The sequence below is a fragment of the Sinocyclocheilus anshuiensis genome, unplaced genomic scaffold (genome assembly GCF_001515605.1).
Source record: "Sinocyclocheilus anshuiensis isolate Anshui unplaced genomic scaffold, SAMN03320099.WGS_v1.1 scaffold1635, whole genome shotgun sequence".
NCBI classification, from domain to species: Eukaryota; Metazoa; Chordata; class Actinopteri; order Cypriniformes; family Cyprinidae; genus Sinocyclocheilus; species Sinocyclocheilus anshuiensis.
Window position 1 is genome coordinate 80,234 of NW_015549682.1, and position 20,169 is coordinate 100,402.

At 36.3% G+C, this 20,169-nt stretch overlaps 2 protein-coding genes across 4 annotated transcripts in view; both read right to left on the reverse strand.

Annotated features, from left to right (window-relative positions):
- The window catches only part of LOC107660398 (rho-associated protein kinase 1-like), a 35,458-nt gene extending 32,055 nt beyond the window's left edge, over window positions 1–3,403 (reverse strand). For all 3 annotated transcript variants that reach the window (XM_016449684.1, XM_016449683.1, XM_016449682.1), the window contains exons 1-4: window positions 3,340–3,403; window positions 3,128–3,212; window positions 856–1,000; window positions 181–319 (exon numbers count right to left, since the gene is read on the reverse strand). In XM_016449684.1, coding sequence (XP_016305170.1) covers window positions 181–319; window positions 856–1,000; window positions 3,128–3,212; window positions 3,340–3,356 — 386 coding nt within the window. In that variant the 5' untranslated portion in view covers window positions 3,357–3,403. The remainder of the gene's footprint in view (window positions 1–180; window positions 320–855; window positions 1,001–3,127; window positions 3,213–3,339) is intronic.
- LOC107660411 (rho-associated protein kinase 1-like) overlaps window positions 3,386–20,169 on the reverse strand; it is a gene marked incomplete at its 3' end in the record, with an annotated part of 27,562 nt that continues 10,778 nt past the window's right edge. The window contains exons 2-4 of the mRNA XM_016449708.1: window positions 9,505–9,586; window positions 5,880–5,980; window positions 3,386–3,436 (exon numbers count right to left, since the gene is read on the reverse strand). Coding sequence (XP_016305194.1) covers window positions 3,386–3,436; window positions 5,880–5,980; window positions 9,505–9,586 — 234 coding nt within the window. The remainder of the gene's footprint in view (window positions 3,437–5,879; window positions 5,981–9,504; window positions 9,587–20,169) is intronic.

The following is a 20,169-nucleotide window of genomic DNA, read 5'->3' on the forward strand; positions in this document are numbered from 1 at the left end:
CGACGCGTTTCAGAAAGGCGGGGCATAGAGGAGAAACAATAATGTACAGTATATGGAAAATAATGTGTTTTTTGAACCTTAAACCGCATAAACACATTTCATTACACCAAATACACAAAATAATGTTCTTTTTTTTAGCAACGTCATATGACCTCTTTAAAATATTTTTTGCATGCAAACCTGTCTGTGAGGAAAGCACAGATGAGGCTTTTTGCATCCTTTGAGATGTCGCTGTCATCGGGGAAGGTCAGGGCATTCTTGTGATTCATGATCTTGCTGTAGGTGCCCACCAGAGAGTCAGCGTAGAACGGCGTGTCACCTAAGGAAACGTTAAACAACACAGACCATTATTCTTCTGAATGCCTCCTCTATTCCTAGCTCTGTGATCTCACCATCTGTCGGGAAAACTCGCATTCAGGAATTTGTCTTTGCCTTTATGCAGTTTTATTTCTGAGAATTTAAAGTGGAGCCAAAACGCTCAATTACTGTGCCAGGAGGTCCCCTCTCGTTGTAGGGATATATGCTCAGAAGTGTAGCTTTTAATAGACAAGAGCACTCTGGGGGTTTGAAATGTGAGGATAAAAAGACAGCACATCACAAAATAATGCCAAGACAACATGATTTTCCAAAGAGTTAGCAACTGGTTTATTGGCAGGTTATTTTAATAAATCGCTCAAGTTACCGGTTTAAGTCAGCCTGATGAATTTTTCACTACATGAACTCACCGAATGAGGAGAAATGCATGTTTCCTTAATAATCACATAGCAGAAAGTGTAAACAATAAAACACAGTGGTGATTTACTGTATGTAAGAAGGAACAGAAAGCGCTCTGTTTGCACTAATACTGAAACTCACCGACGAGCATCTCATACAGGAAGACCCCCACAGACCACCAGTCACACTCTCGGCCATAGTAACCGTCTCCTCCCTGCGACTTCAGTACCTCTGGAGAAATATAGTCTGGAGTTCCTACTGCCGTGTCACATCGTACCATGCCATCCTGTTAGCGGGAAAAACAAAAGAACAGAGTCGAAAGCAGAACTGAAAGAACACTAAATGTGACTGAAGGAATGCTTGTCATTCACAGGATTCAACAGTGCGAGTCTTTCTCACATTTGCAACTAAAAATAGGTGTGAACTGTAAAATGTATTTAAAGGGATAGTTCACCCAAAAATGAAAATTCTGTCATTAATTACTCACCCTCATGTCGTTTCAAACCCGTAAGACCTTCGTTCATCTTCGGAACACAAATTAAGATATTTTTGATGCATTCCGAGAGCTCTCTGACCCTCCCATAGACAGCAAGGATTCTTACACGATCAAGGCTCAGAAACGTAGCAAGGAGATCGTTAAAATAAACCATGTGACATCAGTGATTCAACCGTAATTTTACAAAGCTATGAGAATACTTTTTGTGCACAAAGAAAACAAAATAACGACTTTATTCAACAATTCGTCTCCTCTGCATCACCCTATAGCACCATTTTGGAGAGTATCACATACGTAAACAATGTATGCAATGTATGTACGCAGATGCATTGTTTACATTCAGATCAAAGCATAAACAACGTAAACAGTGTATCTGCGTACATACATTGTTTACGTATGTGATACTCTCCAAAATGGCGCTATAGGGTGACGCAGAGGAGACGAATTGTTGCATAAAGTCGTTATTTTAGTTTTCTTTGCGCACAAAAATTATTCTCGTAGCTTCGTAAAATTACGGTTGAACCACTGATGATGTCACATGGACTATTTTAACGATGTCCTTATGAATCACTGATGTCACATGGATTATTTTAACGATCTCCTTGCGACCTTTCTTTGTGTTGATCGTGGTAATATCCTTGCTGTCTATGAGAGGATCAGAGAGCTCTCAGATATCATCAAAAATATCTTAATTTGTGTTCCGAAGATGAACGAAGGTCTTACAGGTTTGGAACGACATGAGGGTGAGTAATTAATGACAGACAGAATTTTCATTTTTGGGTGTACTATCCCTTTAAGAGCACGCGTGCAAAAAAAAGTAAGAAGTCAAGACAAAAATTATAAAATTTAAAGTCATAAAATATCTTGATTGAATTAGGCATAAACCAAAGGCAAACTGTGCTGCTGTTGCAGTTCTACGGGTTTGCATTTTCAGAGCAGTTCGCCATCAATGAATACTGTGCATTTATGCCAAGCGATTGCTTATGATCTACTGTCCATGAATTATGACAATGCATGTTCATGGTGTTCATTGTATTAGAAAAGCATATACCTTTCAAAATAAGAGTCCCAGTGTATTTCAGATTTGTTTATAATTAAAAGTCCTTTATGAAGCATAAAGGTTTTTTCCTGGTTATTATTGGTATTTTGGTAACAGAATAAACCGTCTCTGGCATTTAATTAAACTGAAATTCCTGTCACAGGAAGGAGAAGATTAAGAACATCATTTTACACATATTATTCAATACATAGATTTTACAAGTATCATCACAGTAATCTACATATAGTTTATACAGTTGAAAATAGGACAATAAATAATGATTTCTGAATGCTATTCTTAATTATTTATTATTATATCATATGAAGAATGTGATTATTGTTACTTCAAATATTTGCACACTGGAAAGTAGACACAACAACATGAATATGGTAGCATTTATTTACATGCCTACAGTTCCCTTATTTGAATGGCAAAATGTGATTAAAATAGAAATTGCACAATTACTATAGTTATCTCAAATAACTGTGATGAAATCAAATAACCACAATCAGATGATTACTGTAAGGTTTCAAATCGCTTACCATGAGCATTATTCCCGTTATTACGTGAAATCTGTACATGTTTGGTTTTTCTTAATGAACAAGAATAATTTTACACATTTTTGTGCCAGATGTCAGTGTCCCGTTCAGTTTTTCTTCCATATCTTACAACAATGTTGCAATTTTAAGACAACGTGTCAAGTTAAAATTGGTTTTACCCTTCTAAAAATGAATCTTGAGACCTCCGCAATCGATTGTGTTTTGTACCTGTACATTTACAGGGCTTGCAAACTTATACAGGGCTTCTTGAGATCAACTGGTCATTCAGACAACCCAGTGACTCTTATGAATTTGTGTAGTTTTGCACACCCCTAGTACCTTGTTCATTTTCATGCAGGTCCCAAAGTCTGCCAGCTTTAAGTGGCCTGCCTTGTCTAGCAACATGTTGTCAGGCTTTACATCCCTGAGACAAATATTAAGCGAAAACACACACACACAGAAACACAAACACATAGGTTATTTTCAACATTTCAAGCAAGTAGGCTCACCAGTAGAAACAATGAAAGGCTTGTTTAATGTATGAATGAGACCTGTGAATGAAGCCCATGGAGTGGATGCAGTCCAGTGCCAGCACAACCTCAGCAGTGTAGAAACGAGCCCCACTTTCCTTGTGGCTTTGTGCCTCACCTACCAAACACAGAGAAAGGGAACATGAACAGGGCTTGTTATTTACTTTACCTTCACTGGACTATGACATTCAAATAAAGTAAACAGTACAGAATATAACAGTCTTAGAACTACTACTGTATTCACACTACGACAGGCAGAGCATAATTTAGTTAAACTGAAACAGAAATAATGATTCCTTCTAAAGAAATATGAAGTACACATATGTGAAAACAGCATTATTTCTCGCATACTTATGGACTAAATGCCCTAATGGATGTTATTTTGTGAAGCCCTGTGATCACAAATAAACATGCATCTTATTGTTCTATTTAAAAAATCAATAACTATCAATCGATTTTGCACTTTGAGTTTGCACTCCCGACAGAAATTAACAAATGACTGTCAACGTAACAGATTTTATGATAAATAGTGGGCAAATATCAAGCAAGAGTCCTAAATCACTGATACACAATGATAAACAGTTTGTCAAGATTAAATAAGAATATCTTGGTAATAACATCCCTTCTCAATACACTCTATATAGCGCTCTTCATGCTAAACAGTGTCACATAGTTTTAGCTATGCATCTATTTAAAAAATGCATATCATAAGTGAAATTAAAACCAGTATGCCGGATAAACAGATAACACCATCCAGCACTAATGTGGTATGTTTATTAAAAAAATATCTGGGAAGTACAGTTAGGGGCTGTTCACACAGAACGTGTTTTTCCATTCATTGCACTACCTTTTCATTGTTTTTCTATGTAGACGCGCTAGACGGATGTGTATGACCATTGTGCTTTTGTCTCGCGTCTTTTGCAGTGTCTCACATGAGTGCCTTGTTTTTAAGACGCCGTGTCAAGTTAAAAGAATTTCAACTTTTACACACAGCGCCACTGTGAGTTAGTTCCAAAACAGTGGCCCAATCAGAAGACCCCGGAGGTAAAAAAAGTTTATACTTTAGTTTAGAGACCAATTCTCACTATTAACTAGGGCTGTCAAAATGGCTGAAAAACTAAATTCGAATTTTGTACTTAAATATCATCAATATTTGAATTATATTCGAATTTAAAATGCATAATTTCAGTTAGGGGGAAAAAAGGTTTTGGATTCTATCCTGAGGCCACAAGAGGGCGCATCGAGCTAAATATTACTAACGCACATTTATTCGAAGTAATAAAATAACACGACTATCTTTGAAATAAGTTGCATAAACAATTAGAAACAAAACAGCATCATGTATGTATGTATAGTAGGGCTGTGCAACTAATCGCATGCGATTGTCATGCGCATCTCGTCAGTAAAGTCAGTTCCGTGATTGGTAGTAAATCACCATCACCTGCTTTCAGATGGAGCGGCACAGCCCTAATGTATAGTTTAATACAAAAGAAATCACAAAGAGTACTTTTTCAATTTAAAAACGTGAGATGCAGTGGGATGGGGAAAAAAACTGACATGTTTTTTTAAAAGTTGAACTTACGTTAATTTTACATGGCTTTCTAAACATGCGACTCTCTTGTGCGAGACGCGAGTGCAACGGTGACAGATGTCCCTATAGAAAATGCGATAAATATGCGTTCTGTGTGAATGGCTTGGTTTCGCATTCTCTTTTTCCGCAATATTTTGAATGAACAAGGTAGCAGCGCCGCATCTAGTGGGTTCAACTGGATAGGCTAAAAAAAGTATTAAAATGCAATGACACCTACATCGTCATCTCATCTCGTGTGCCACTGATAAGGCTGCCTGATGCACACCTAAAATTTGAATGCAACGTTTTTGCATTTGAATGTGGATTTTTATTTTAAATTCTTAAACCCTCTAGAAAATGCGCGAAATATGCGTTCTGTGTAAACGGCTTGGTTTTAGTTTTGACGTAAACAAGATCTTCTCTGCATTGGTTCATATTTTTTAATGAACAACGCAGCAGCACCGCATCTAGTGTGTTCAACTGGATAGGCTAACAAAAATATTATAATGCATTGACTCCTACATTGTCATCGTCATCGCATCTCGTGCGCCGCTGATAAGGCTGCCTGATGCACACCTAAAATTTGAATGCAACGTTTTTGCATTCGAATGTGGATTTTTATTTTAAATTCGGCGAATATTCGAAATTAGATTTTTTTTTTTGACAGCCCTACTATTAACTAGTTGCCTATTAGCATTCGGCTGTGGGGATGAAGACGACAACTCCCATGATTCCACACTCAGTCACTGCTTCATCAAACTACATGTTTTTAAACAAACCTCTTTGTTTATTTTGAATACGCGCCCTCTAGCGGCAAAAAATACATATTGTGCCTTTAACTCAACCCTATACCTAAACTTAACAACTACCTTACTAACTATTAATAAGCAGCAAATTAGGAGGTTTTTAGGATGGTGTGTGTGTGTATATATATATATATTCCAAAAATGGAAGTAACAGCAGCCTAAATGACAATACTCAATACACTTACCAGCTGTACTTCTCCAAATGCCCCTCGTCCTATGACCTTTACCACTTCATAGTCATCTGCTTTCATGCGAAGCTTCCGAATTTTGCTGATTGTGTCCTTATCTAGAAACAAAAAAAACATGCACAATATCACCCTTAGTGTGCTTGGTTTAATAAGTTGCAATTTAGAGAGAGGCTCACGCCTGTAACTAAATGCAGTTGTCAACTGACTGTGTGAACGTAGCCTTAGACAACCTCACTGCGGGAGACACTCGTTTAGATGAATGTGTGTACCACTGAGGGCCCTAAAGGCTTTATCTAACACAGCTCTGCTTCCCGAGGGGACAGATAACATTCAGCCAGATTCGGTCTTCGCTGATCAAGAGAGACTGAACTGAATCTCAGTTATGAGAAATCCCACAGTATTCGCAGAAACATTAGAGAAGGATTTATGGTTATTTGCTATGCTGGACAGTTAGCAAAACATTTCGGGGAAAGAAAACAGTTGTATTTCATGTCATGGAGAACTAGAGTGGTGCCAAGTTGCAAATCAGTCATTTCTCAATATTCTTTAGCATTTTGCTGCTAAATAACTTGCTATTTAAGTATTTGCTCTGAAATGGCAATCAGATGAACATTAATTTCCATAAGCACAAAAACATTGATTCTCAGATGCATCACGGTTCATTTTATAATGATTAGTTAAAGTCTGGTAATGTTGCAGCAAACAGGGCAATTGCACGCTTGCGTAGCTGTGCGTGACTGCATGTGTGCGACTAAATGCATTTGCAAAATTCATGTAAACAGTTGGTTATGGCTTGTAAACAGAGGGGACAAAACATCTTAGGTGTCAAAATAGATTTATGCATGTGAATGAAGCTTTGACCTGCTGCTGTCTAGGAAAAAAATATTGCTTGCTTCTCTTTCTGGAAAACTTTCAGGTACTTAAAACAATCTTAGATACTGAAAACACTATGTTTATTTCTTATGTTTGCTTTCTGTTTTAATGCCCTCACACTTGCAAACTGCAAAGTAAGGAGGAACACATTAAATTACATGCTGTTTAAGAAATATATTGGCATTAAATAATTGTGCTATTCATAATGTAGCTAACTAAGTATACCAAACAAAATCATGGGAATATGATTGTTGATTATGTATGTTCAATATTTTGCTCAGCATTAGTTCCAAAGCATTGACAGCAATATAACATTTACCAGGATTTAACTGTAGCACACAGGCCTATTTTCGGCTGTTTAGACTCCAAGCTTCATACATGGATTTGATCTTCCGAACATATTTGATTTGTCTGTTTACATTCACATGACTCTGATCTGAGATCTGTTTAGACATTAATCTACACCCAAACCAGAATGAAACAATTGGTGATTGTTTTCACTATGGATCATTACATTATGAAGATAGTTGTACAATCACAGTAATATAATAGCAAAAACTGGCCAAAAACTGGCTCTGACATTAACGGTTCTGCTATCAGTACTGGAGAAATTAATAAAACACACATACATTTATTATTGCTATATATACATTATCTTGCAAATTCTATCTCACCAGAGTAGCCAGCTGTTTTTCAAACATTTGTCTATGATGCATTTTTGCTATTCGCAATTCAGAAGCGAGATCGAGCTCGTGCGGAGGAGCTTCAGCACGCGCAACATGAAAGCCCTGTTTAATTATGATAGCTAAACATTCAAACATCTGCTTACACTTTAGGCCTGTGGCTGTTTTATTAAGCTAATTTTATTTTTTTATTTCGATTTTGGCTTCTAAGGATTATACAAAAGAAGACATGAGGTAAAGCTATTAAAAACTAGCTGCGTTTCGTATTGCGCAACTTCTTTCCCTTCACAGCGGTGCGCATTCGTTCCTCCCTAAAACCCAAACTTAACGTCAGAATCAGCTCAATCGGTGATTGTTGTAAGATGCCGTTTTTACTGTTGCTAAATTGTGGGACATGTTTGATAATAAAACTTTGAAAACACAATCCGCACAAGAGACGCTGTTCCTCAGGCTGAAATGTGTGCGCGCGGCACGCTCCAAAACGGACAAACAAATTACACTTTGAGCTTCGGGCGCATGTCCATTCGATCAAATACACACAAAAATGTAAAAATGGCCGGCTTGGAGAGTATTTACTTAAACACAGTTTATGTCTTAAGTGGAGGAGAACAGTTGGGAGAAAATCCGATGTGTGTCAATATATTGTCTTAAAGTGACAGACTGGCGCTTGGGCCATCAAAATGCAAATCTGCTTTTAATCTGAATAACGTTATAGCTTTAATAAGCATTAATCTATCAATACATACACTGAAAACTATGCAGTGTTCATTTACATTTGATTACTTTTAGATTTCTTTTGTAGGCTATTACTTACCTGAACAGTAATGTTAGTAGAACTTCATGGAAAAATGACAGCACTGTTTATTTCATTTCATTTGTGTATTTGTTTTATTGTATTTGTCAGTTTTTTTTTTACTTTGTTTCTTTGTTCATGTTCTTGCTGCATCTTATCTTATGTATAAAACACTAAAAATGCCTGCACACTGGTGCATTTACAAATTGATGTTTTATATTCATTTCATTAAATATTTATTTAACATTTCAGAATATAAAGCAATGTTAATTCAGATCTTAATTTGTCATATATATATATATATATATATAACAAAAAGTACAGATAAGAATACTGTTAAAGTACCGAATCGATAAGCAGTATCGGTAAGAGTAGTAATACCGTTAAAACCTTAACGATACCCATCCCTAACGACGAGTGGTGCATTCTTCTTTTTGTGAGGAACAGAGTGAAACTTAAGGCTTTAATTGCTAAAAACCTTTCCGCTTTGTGAACACTCTCAATGAAAAGATAAATCCGAACTTTAGTATGTCACAATCTGTCACAAGATGAAAGCCATTTGGCATTTAATGCATTTAACAATAGCGTTTATCAGTTTTGGGTCTGTTCCTCACACAAAGCAATTGCTTGGCCTTAGATATTTTTAATTTTTGAATAAATTATTGTGACTGCATGTCTGTTACGTGGTTTATATCGATTAGGTTTAAGAATGGAGTTATTAGACATTCAAAATGTCTAAACAGTGTAATGCAAATATAATTGTGGCTGCTCGAATTGTATGAAAAACATATGCAAAACATACGCTATACTGACAAAATTATACACCACCTTAAAATGTCATGATGACAAAACTGGCTCGAGTCCTAAGAATCCTCCTAATTTATCTATGATATTCTAGATCTCACATGGCTCAGGTCCCTAATTTAGTTCAAGTCTATGGTAAATTTTGCACGTTTTATCACCTGACTTGTCTCTTCTAATAGTAATAGCTCAACTGGCAATGTTGTTCATGTCTAGTGTAGTTATAAGTTACAGTCCAACTTTGGGTGCTGTGTGAAAATCACATAAATCAAACAATGATATGCCTCCATTGAGAGAATATGACGCGAGTCTCCACCATGCAGTGCCAAGCGCCCTTTTGTTAAGTGAATACTTGGAGACAAAATAGTGTCTGACTGAAAGTACTGACCCAAAACCAATCCCCATTCACAGCAAAGCAGCTTGAAACTCTTTAGACTCGCAATTCTGAATGAGCTCCAGACAAAATACTTACATCTATTTAAGAAGTTATCGATGCTTTTGTTTTTCCTCAGGGCTGGAAAATCAAGGTCATAAACCAGAGCATCCAGACTGTCCTGGAAATAAGAAAAAAAAACACAAATATTACTTCAATGAAATGTGAATTTTGTATCTTCTGACCAGTACTTGTACTACATGTCATCATTAGTCATAATTTTTACACACTAGGAAAAAATATTCTTGCATGATCAGCAAAAAAATTCACAATTTCACTGCAACCATCCAAACTAAAATGAAGGAAGTTGCAGTGTTCTCTGTTAAAATCCACTGTAGTTGCTTTCATTTATCTATCCATCTAGAAAATCTGTCACAAAATAGTCATCTGCACAATCATACACTGACCGATTGTTCAAAAACAACATGTGCGAGATCATTTTAAGTTGCAGCCTTGTGCTGAAATGCTGTAAATTATTATTTTTCACAGTCATTAATGCTCCATACCCCATACTGACAAAGCAAAAACAGATCTGTGATCAATTGCCAATGCAAATGTATTAAAAAGAAAGAACTGAAATGTACATGTGAACAGAAAGCCGCCTGTTAGACTGAGTAGGAGAAGCAAACGGACTTCTCTTTCCCGGTTTATCATTGGTTTAGCAATGCGCAAGCCGGCAATGAGTATGTCACTCACTTTGTAAAAAACAAACCAATCATTATTGACTTCACTAACCTGAAGGAATATGTTAAAACAATAAAAAGGCATGTAGCCTGAAGCTGAGAGTTTGACTGAGCACACGGCACACTTGATTTAGAGATCCAGGATTACAGTAGATTAAGATTAAGCCTGTTGATGTCACTTATGCCACTGCTAACCTGGTTCCATCGGTCTGCAGTTTCTTAACTGTGAACAGTTGATGGGCATTTATATACACGACTAGTCAAAAGTCTGGAATAATAATTTTTTTGTTTCTTATTGTTTTTGAAAGAAGCCTTTTTATGGTCACCAAGGCTGCATTTATTTGATCAAAAAGTAAAAACAGTAACACTGTGAAATATTACAATGTAAAATAACTGTTTTCTATTTTAATGGATTTTAAAATGTCACACATTTCTGTGACGTAAAGCTGAAATTTTTCCTTTTTTAGGATACTGTATTTAAAATAATTTTTTTTTTTTACATTTTCATAAACTTTACAGAACTTTATTAGCCAAACCACATGTAACCATGTGTCCACCCAGACATGTTTGAGAAATTGCAAATGACCCTCCTAACCCCACTTTTATTCATTTAGTTTCTCAGATTGTAGGGCTCAATGTTAAAAATTGCAAGTTAAGAATTTTTTTTTTTTTTAAGTAAGAAGAATTCCAGATTTGCTGTGCTTGCTTGTAGGGCTAAGCAATTTGACCAACATTTTGTGATTATATATTAATATGGCTATTAAAATAATAATAATAATAATAATAAATTATTATTATTAAAAAATATATAAAAATGTAAAACAAAAAGCAAAAAACAAATACAAAAATGTATACTATAATAATAATAATAATAGTGGTTTAGATTACATTATTTATGGCTTAATTTCTTCATTTTCAAAGATAAACCTTCACATTTTTATTCTGACAGAAATCCGCAGGAATCTCTTAAAGGGACAGTTCATCCGAAAAGAAAATTCTGTCGTCATTTACTCACCCTCAAGTTGTTTTAAACCCGTAAGACTTACTATCTTCTTTTGAACACAAAAGATGATATTTTGAAGTATGTTGGGAGCCATTGACTTCCATAGTATTTTTTTTCCATACTATGTAAGTCAATAGGTTACCAACATTCTTCAAAATATCATCTTTTGTGTTCACCAGCTGGAAGTCAGTCATACATACAGTATTTGGAACAACTTGATGGTGAGTAAATGATGACAGAATTTTCAGTTTTGGGTAAACTATCCCTTTAAAGCTTCTCTTTTGTTGATAAGTCCTTCTCATTACAAGTATAGGATAGAGTTTGTGTGGAGCAGCATTTACTGTGAACCGAGCTGCAAACACCTCCTCACGTGTAACACCACAGTGTCACGCTTCACTCTGAACCACGCAGCGCATGCATTTCTTTAATTAAATTGCAGCCTTTGTGATTTGATAATCACACTAAGCTAGCGATTAGATCACGTCAGCAGTGTGGTTCATTCTTGAAGCAAAGTTTTGCCTGAATGGTGATTAGATTCACTGTTTTGGATCGCTGCATTTAAACTGAGAATGCATGTACAGAATGACGCGTTCGGTGTATGATATAGAGTAAACAGTAATAGCACGTGCAGCGGCAGCCTCCCCCGGGTCCTAATGCCCGCTCAGTAAGGAGTTTTAATTCCGTAGGGGGGCGCTGTTGGCCTACTTCTAATTAAATGAAAGTAAAATACACAAATAACATTTAGACTGTGTTTGTGATTAAATAAAGCAGTAATTGATGTAATAAAATCATGAGTATGTTTTGATTTAAAGGTCAGAAGCTATAGCTTACACAATTAAAAAAAAATCACAAACATGACACTTGTAAATTAATAATTCTATACATACGGATTTATTCGTTAATGTATAATATGTTCTATGTTCTATTAACAAATTATGATCTCTAAAATATTTTCAGAATTTTTACAACTTTTTTTTGCTTTAGACCATCTACAAATGTTAAATCTTAAAATAAAATGTTAAGGTTAAAAATGCAGCAATTGATAGTTTATTTATAGTTATTTTCAAAGCTTCAATGTACTGTTATTATAAAAGAACTTCATTACTGTTTATTTAATTCTAACAAATATTTTCTCGTTAAAAACTAACCAAAATTAAAAATAGTTAGCTTATAATTTCCACACAGGAGAGACTTGGTGTTGTTTCCAAACAAAGGTAAATAAATCGGTATAGTCATTGGCCAAAATGAGTAAACAAATATCGGCATATCGGCAAAAATCCAATATCGTGTATCCCTATTATTTTTCGTTAGTAATATTATTTTTCTTTTTAAAGGTGCAATGTGTAATATTTACATTGATCTATTGACATAAATGCAAAATAATATACATAACTATGTTTTCAGAGGTGTATAAAGGCCTTACTTAAAGGGGTCCTATTATGCTTTTTCACTTTTTAAATTTTAGTCAGTGTGTAGTGTGTATGTTTGGGCATTAAAAAGATCTAGAAAGTTACAAATCTCAAAGTCCACTCTAAAGGGAGATATTTAGTTTTTTAAAAATCCCTTTTCAAGAACTACAACGAACGGCTCGTTTGGACTACAGCGTTTGGTTTCCGGGCTTTGTGATATCACAAAGCGGCTCATTAGAATTACATTACAAATAATTCCCGCCTACAGAGATTCGAATGGTTGGGGGGTGGGGAGGGGCGAGGCTGTAGTTAGAACGCTTGGTTGAGTGAGTGCATCGGACGAGACGACGAAGAAGAAGTGCTGCTGCAGAGTTAGTGCATCAGAGAAAACGAAGAAGAAGAGCTGCTGTGCTGTAGCGTCGCTAGATGCCGCTAAAATTTACACACTGCACCTTTAAATTCACACTATACATATGAGAAAAAAACTTAAACATTTTAAGTTTGAAAATATAATTGTTCAAATCGATCGTTTTCCCAACTTTCCAAACCCTGTGCGAACTCTGAGATAATAACAAACCTCCCCATTCAGTAACGTATGTTTGCATAACATCCTGCCACAGAGAATTCTGGATGGCCACAGTCGCATTCCGCAGCAGGACTGTACATGTCAGAGCGCTATTTTAAGAATGTAGCCAAACAAGCTCCCAAAAAAGTGGAGGAGAAAACAGCCAAGACCACAGTCAGAAAGTGAACAGGGCCTTATTTCTAATTAACACCCTTCAACAGCGATTGAGACATTACAAAAACAACAACAAAAGGAACAGAAAACAGCAGGTCTGTAAAGAGCACATCAGAGGAAAAGTTTCTAAAAACTGTCCAAAATCCAAGGCCATTATACAGAGAGTAAAAACAAACAGACCCAGTTTCTGTTCTTTTTTTTTTTTACATGTCTCTAGAAGCCTCAGCAATTACAGATTTGACTAGTGCTGTCACAATTACCCAAATACTGAAATTGTAATACAACTGACTCAATTCTTTCCCCAATTGAAAGTGGCTGGTGTCAAAACATCCCATGTGTATGTGTAATCAAGATTACCCAATCTTGAAAAGTGCTGATTACAGCATCATATTTATTTATATTTACTCCCATCGCATCCGTTGCTTACAATACAGCATTCAGCACATGAAGGCAACGGCCACTCAGAAGAGTTTAAATGAGTCAGTCAGCAGAAGAAATCTGCTCAAAACGCTTTTGTTCAGCATGAGCTCACTGATTGAGTTGCACTTTCATGCATCCAGCTTTATAACCAATAAAATGTAGACAGAATGTGAGTAAGAGATCCATTATGTGTAGAGTAAGCTGCATTGATTATAACAGGAGTTTTCGCAAAAGTGCAGAACTCTATGAGCTCACAGCAAAAATACATATTACTGCTTTTTTGAAGTAAAATGATTAAAGGGATAGTCCACCCAAAAATGACAGTTCTGTAATACGCCAGAGCGCGTACACGCCTCACGCACCGGAAGTCGTGCGCGTGCTCAAAGCAGTTGGACATAGTGGTGTTTTAGAGGTAAAAAATTATATAAATACTGTTCGGTTTCTGGCACAAACCGATCGTTTCGTGTGTTAGGACATCAATGTGTCGTCACGAGCCGCAGGGTTTAATTTGGATTTGTCTGTGCATGTTTTTTTTTACACTCATAGACTTTGTTACCATTGCCATGCATTATAAGACTGATGGACTCCAACGGTTGGACTTAAAAATCATCAAATGTGTTCTACTGAAGAAACAAAGTCACCTACATCTTGGATGCCCTGGGGGTAAGCAGATAAACATCACATTTTCATTTTTGGGTGAACTATCCCTTTAACCTGTACCTATTGGTTTATGTTGAGACACATGCGAGAATGCAGTTCATTCACACACAGTTTACTGAACTAATGCAACATAAATCTTCAACATTTTTCTCAACCTAATTGCATTATTTTCAATCAAGTTGAATTGGTAAAAGAAATTATTTTGTACAAAGTAATAATTTTATGTTGGGATTACATGAATGACTTTCATTGACATAACTAACAGGCCAGTGGATCTGTATAGTTCCCAGCATGCTTCCCATGAAGAGTTATTAAAGTATTGTTTATATTGTGTATTTATTAAAATTTATGGCGCAAGCACTGGAAGTCTGCAGTGCCCCCTTGAAAAGCACCTGAATTTATTTATTACATATATCATACATACTTGCATACATTCAGTTCTCACTTTTATACTTGAACTTTACACAGTTATTGAACTGAACCAACATAAGCAGAATGATGTTAAGGTGTAAATTGTTCATAAAGCCATGACATACATTTTCATATTAACTAAAGTGTTCAAAATGTTAGTTGGTATACCTGCTCTTAACCGGATGAGCTCAAACTTAACCGGAGTCCGCTGCTTCAAATTATACAGTATCAGTCAAAAGTTTGGACACACGAATGGGAAGTGTGTCCAAACTTTTGATTATACTGTACTATATCACTGCTCCGGGTGTGTGTTCACGGTGTATGTGTGCACTTTGGATGGGATAAATGCAGAGCACTAATTCTGAGTATAGGTCACCATACTTGGCCACATGTCACTTTCACTTCACTCACTATAATATAGCCTACACATAAAGAATATCGGCCGATATATCGGTATCGGCCCTTTTTTACTAAGTAATATAGGTATCGGCCCCCAAAAAACCCATATCGGTCGGGCTCTAATAACAATATTTAAGAAGTGACCATACAGATAGGTAATCTTTAAGAAATTGAGGTTAAACTTATCTGGCTTGCTGTCTGCGCTGCTAATGTGCTCTGGCAGTTCATTAAAAGATTAAATAGTTTCATTCCACTGAAATTGCATTAATTTTAAAATATGTGAACGATTGCATTTCAGGATTTAAGGTGTGCCCCTACATTTTCTGCTTGTGCTCTTAAAAATTTTCAGTCAGGGGCTACAGTGCTCCTAGTAAAAATAGTTAGTCTGGAGCCCTGCAATGCATTTGTGAATCCTGAGGAGAGTTTTCAGGAAGGTCTATTTTACATGCAAATTACTCTTAATTTACTTATACATTTACGCACGTTTCATGAATAAGGCCCAGTCCTTTTAGACCTGCTTTACAGCAGAATTTGAATTAGTCTCATATTTAACGAAGTTTGCGTCACTGATTCTGTTATTTTCCTGTTTATCACTGAGAAGCTGTTTTAAAACAATATGTATTGTATAAAGCGCTATATAAATAAAGGTGACCCAACTTGCATGTATATGTAGAAAACCCAGTTCTCATTGAGCCAAACACATTTCAAGCTCACAGTCAACAGGAGGTCAGACATTTTAGATTTTGTAAAAAGTGCATGCAGTAAACTTCCTAGGGAGGAGTATTTAAAAAAAAAAAAACTCCTCTTAGACACCAAACTTGGTGAACATGATGCCAAAAACATTGAAGACGCTAAAATGCAAATGGATTTTTCATATCTCCTCATATATTGGCGATGGCTAGGAAATAATACAGAGTTTGGTGACTATACATAAAAAAGGTAAAAATATCCAGTATATAACCAGCTCAATGCAATATTTTCCTAAAAAATTAAGAAAATTTAAAATGGTCAAGCAACCTCCACTTGGTAATCATATATTTTTAAACCATTTTCCAGCCATACAAACATTGACACTCACAGACTCAACCACATAATATCTGTGCAGTGAAGTGCCAGTGTCCTGAGGGCAGTGCCTCTCGTTTCCCATTGCCACCTCACACCCAAGAGAAACCAAAATGACCTCTCAAAAGGGCCTGTCTGTGAGAAACAGAAGTGGGATCTCCATCAATGGACTCTCTGTTCCATCAGTGACAAAATGTGAAGCTAAAGATTCAGCATTTGCTTTAGGTAAGGAAATGACCACGAGAGACCACGACATCTAGTCACTTGAGGGCAATTTATACTTCTGTGTAGTTATAGTGCACACCAAAAATATAGCTACAATTTGTGTCTACGCAGACCACAAGAGCTGCGATTTGTCACTTTTTATTTGGAAAATCATGCATTTTAGATTAGAAAACTTAAAAATGTTACTATTGTGTAGGGGTGTCCCCAACTACGGATTTTCAGTCGAATCAGAATTTTTGAATCTTGCCGATATTCGACTGATAGTCGAATCATATGTTTGGTGGCGGGGCAAAATACATTACCAAGAGTCAAGTCAGACATTCGACAGCCATAATTACGTTAACACACAGGGAAAATGTGTAACGGATGCCTCGCAGATACAAACGGGGTAAATAATGTTTTGATTAAAAGATAGTTAACATTAAACGTCAGCGAAACCCTAAGAATGCACAACATTTTTTACAATAGTGCTCTCATTATAACGTTATGTATATGACAGTAGTTATTAATGTTCTGCGTTTCTGTTTTGAGCTGCGCACGCTGAAGATGACCAGTTGAGTGACGCAGCAGGTTTTTAATCAATAGGATTTAACTCATTATTTATCTCATATAGAATACGTTTCGTTATTTATACAACATAACGTTAATATTACGACTTATAGGCTATCTTCACAAAATGCCCCAAATGCACATGAACGTGTCTGTGCAGCTCTGAATGAACTCCTTTTGTGGATGCGTTCTTCACGCAATATGCACAAACACAGCAACTAAACACTAAAAATTCACAGCGTTTTATTATAATAATGTTCTCATTATAATTGTTATGTATATGACAGTCCCAGTCATAGTTATTAATATTCTGCATTTTTGTTTGTCCTGCTCGCGCTGCGCGCTGAAGAGATAATCACCGTAGTACTACAATGAAGCGCTTTACTGCAGCGCAACTCAACCAAATGCATCTTATACGAGATAAATACGATATATATAAACCGGCTGAAATGTTTTGAAATCACTTGTACCCTACCTGATCGAAAAAATCCAGTCTTTCACTCTACCTGTGTCAATTTGAGTCTTGTTAAAGTTTTGAATCCCTGCCGCCAAGATGCTCCTCTGTCGGTCACGGATTATGGAAAGTGGCATTTAAATCTATATGGGTGGTTGGATTTATTCACGCACGTTAAAATATTTATTTGAAGCTTCTTTCTTTTCAGATTCTTATTTACAGCATTAAATAGGCTGTATATTAACTTACTGGGAGAAAATCAGTAGTTCTTTGTGAAATCAGACATTTGAGTACCCCCATATAGCCAAAATGGCATGATCATAACACCTCTGCGAATATTCGACTGAGATTGGTAGTCGAATCAGGCTCCTCCTATCGAAGCATCGAATCTTCGATTCTATTGTGTATGTGTTGGAAGCATTATTTATCTGAAGTACTGGGTTATTATTGATATTAATTAGATCAATAAGCTTTCGTTTAAATAGATTTGGTGATTATGTGTTATGTGAGTGATACTTTACCTGAGAACCACTGTTCTAGCTTACTCTTGAAGGGTAAAAGTATTAGGGCTGCACGATAAATCGAAATGGAATCGAGATCGCGATTCGACAGAAGCTGCGATTGTCATGCGCATCTTTCAGAAAGTATTATAAATATTTTTCAGCTCCTCTATGATAAAATGTTTGAGAAGCTCCTCATTTGTAAGTTCTTTGGATAAAAGCATCTGCTAAATGACTGAATATAGCCGCATCCTTAAATCGAATCAAACCCCATTTAAATATATCCTTGAACTCTTTTCACCCTCTTTCACGTACATTTTTAAAAACGTTTTCATGCTGTAACAAAATTACCTGCCTCAAACCGATACGAAACTTCGCAGGGTGTTCTTAGCAGCAAGAAAAATAAACCTATATTGTGATGGTCTGCCAGAGGAGATCCTGCATGTCCAAGCAGATGAGGAACACGGGAACATTGAAGGAAGGAACTGAGACCAGTTATTAACGGATGCACAGTGCAAAGCCCTGCCAACCACCCACAACACTGTTACACAAATACAGTTAACGGTGCCACAACAGCACAGTATTACAGTAATGCATAGCAGCAAAAAATGCTGACATGGTTAGGGCTGGGCGATTTTCTTTTGATTTTATCGATTAATTCGAGTTTAATGTTTTGCCACGATTTTATTTTTTTCAATCGAGGAATCAAGATTTTGAATAAAAATATTGGCAAACGTTACAATTACACACACTGACAATACGCCAATGATAACAGCTGAGAGAAAAGAATGATTAACTGCTCACATGAGACATGCTCTGTGAAGAAGCGTAACGTACAAAACATCGCTAGGCGCTTTTGCATTGACAAAGATGCGACGTGGGCAGAGGGATGGGAACAGCACAAGGTTACGAGATGAGAGTTGAACTTCGTTTAATTAGAGTGGCATGTTTTAAGAATGCCGTTTCATGCACGAAAATCTGCAAGAGACACAAGCGCAACGGTCAAACACTGCTGTGATTTAGGTTAAAAACACATAAATACTCAGTACATATCTAATGATCTATTTAACAGACAAAGCAATAGTGACCACGTAACCAGACTGGCTTCAAGCCGTTTTTAGACTAACAAAAAAGTTTTGAGTTCTGAAACTTACAGGATGTTTTTAATAGTACAATGACCTTTTATATGTCAAAAGGTTAATGGAATTTTGATTTCTCAGTTCATGATCCCTTTAATGTTTGCATGACGCTGACAAGCTGAAAGTTGCTGGTATTTATTTATTTTTTACAAAACATCTAATGTTAATAATAGTCTGCTGGTGTTATACTTTTAATCGTTGCGGATTTTAATTGCCTTGACTTTTTTTTTTGTTGCAATTTTTCATATTATTTGTGAACATATAGAATACGTTTAAGTTTGTACAATATGTGATTTCATATTTCATGCATCTTTTCTGCAAAGATATTTAACAAGTGAATTTGTTTTATATTTACACCATGTAAGTGCTGCATTACGGGACGTTCACTCAGGATGCCAAACGGAATGGTGCCACCATTCACAAGACAATGTAAAAACCTAGTTTGAAAGCGGATGATGAAAGATTTTCAAACAATCTTTTCTTAAGAATAGAAAAACTATTTCGCTTCACCTACCTGCCATAAAAATCACGCCTAAACCGCTTCAACAGTCTCAAATACACTGCATGCGTTAGCTGTGCTTCGCTGCACACGTGCTGGTGACAGCATCACAGCTGAGACCGTTTCTCAACATGCATTCTTATGCAATCTTGCATCCTTGTACTCATTCAGCGTCATCATCCGATGAAGTTCAATTCAAATACTCAAGGACAGAGGATACTTGAAATTACCCGTATGTGTTTTGGATGCATCGAATACAGACTTGATAGAAGCTTAGAGTTCATTCTCTCAAGGTAATCTGGCAAGACCAGTCTCCGCGAGAATCCAATACTGTTCTTTGCTTTCTTGGAATTAAGAAACTGCCTTACTCACCTCTCAAGCACCTACTACTTGAGCAAGAACCAACAAAACCACAGAAGGGAGTTTCTCTTACGTGACAAAGCATGAGAAAGCCCAGAAGTCTTTATTCAGTTAACACAACCTCAGGGTGAGGAAACAAATCTGCTAGTGAGAGGTGCAAAGATAGTGCCACGCTTTGTCATTTCAAACATA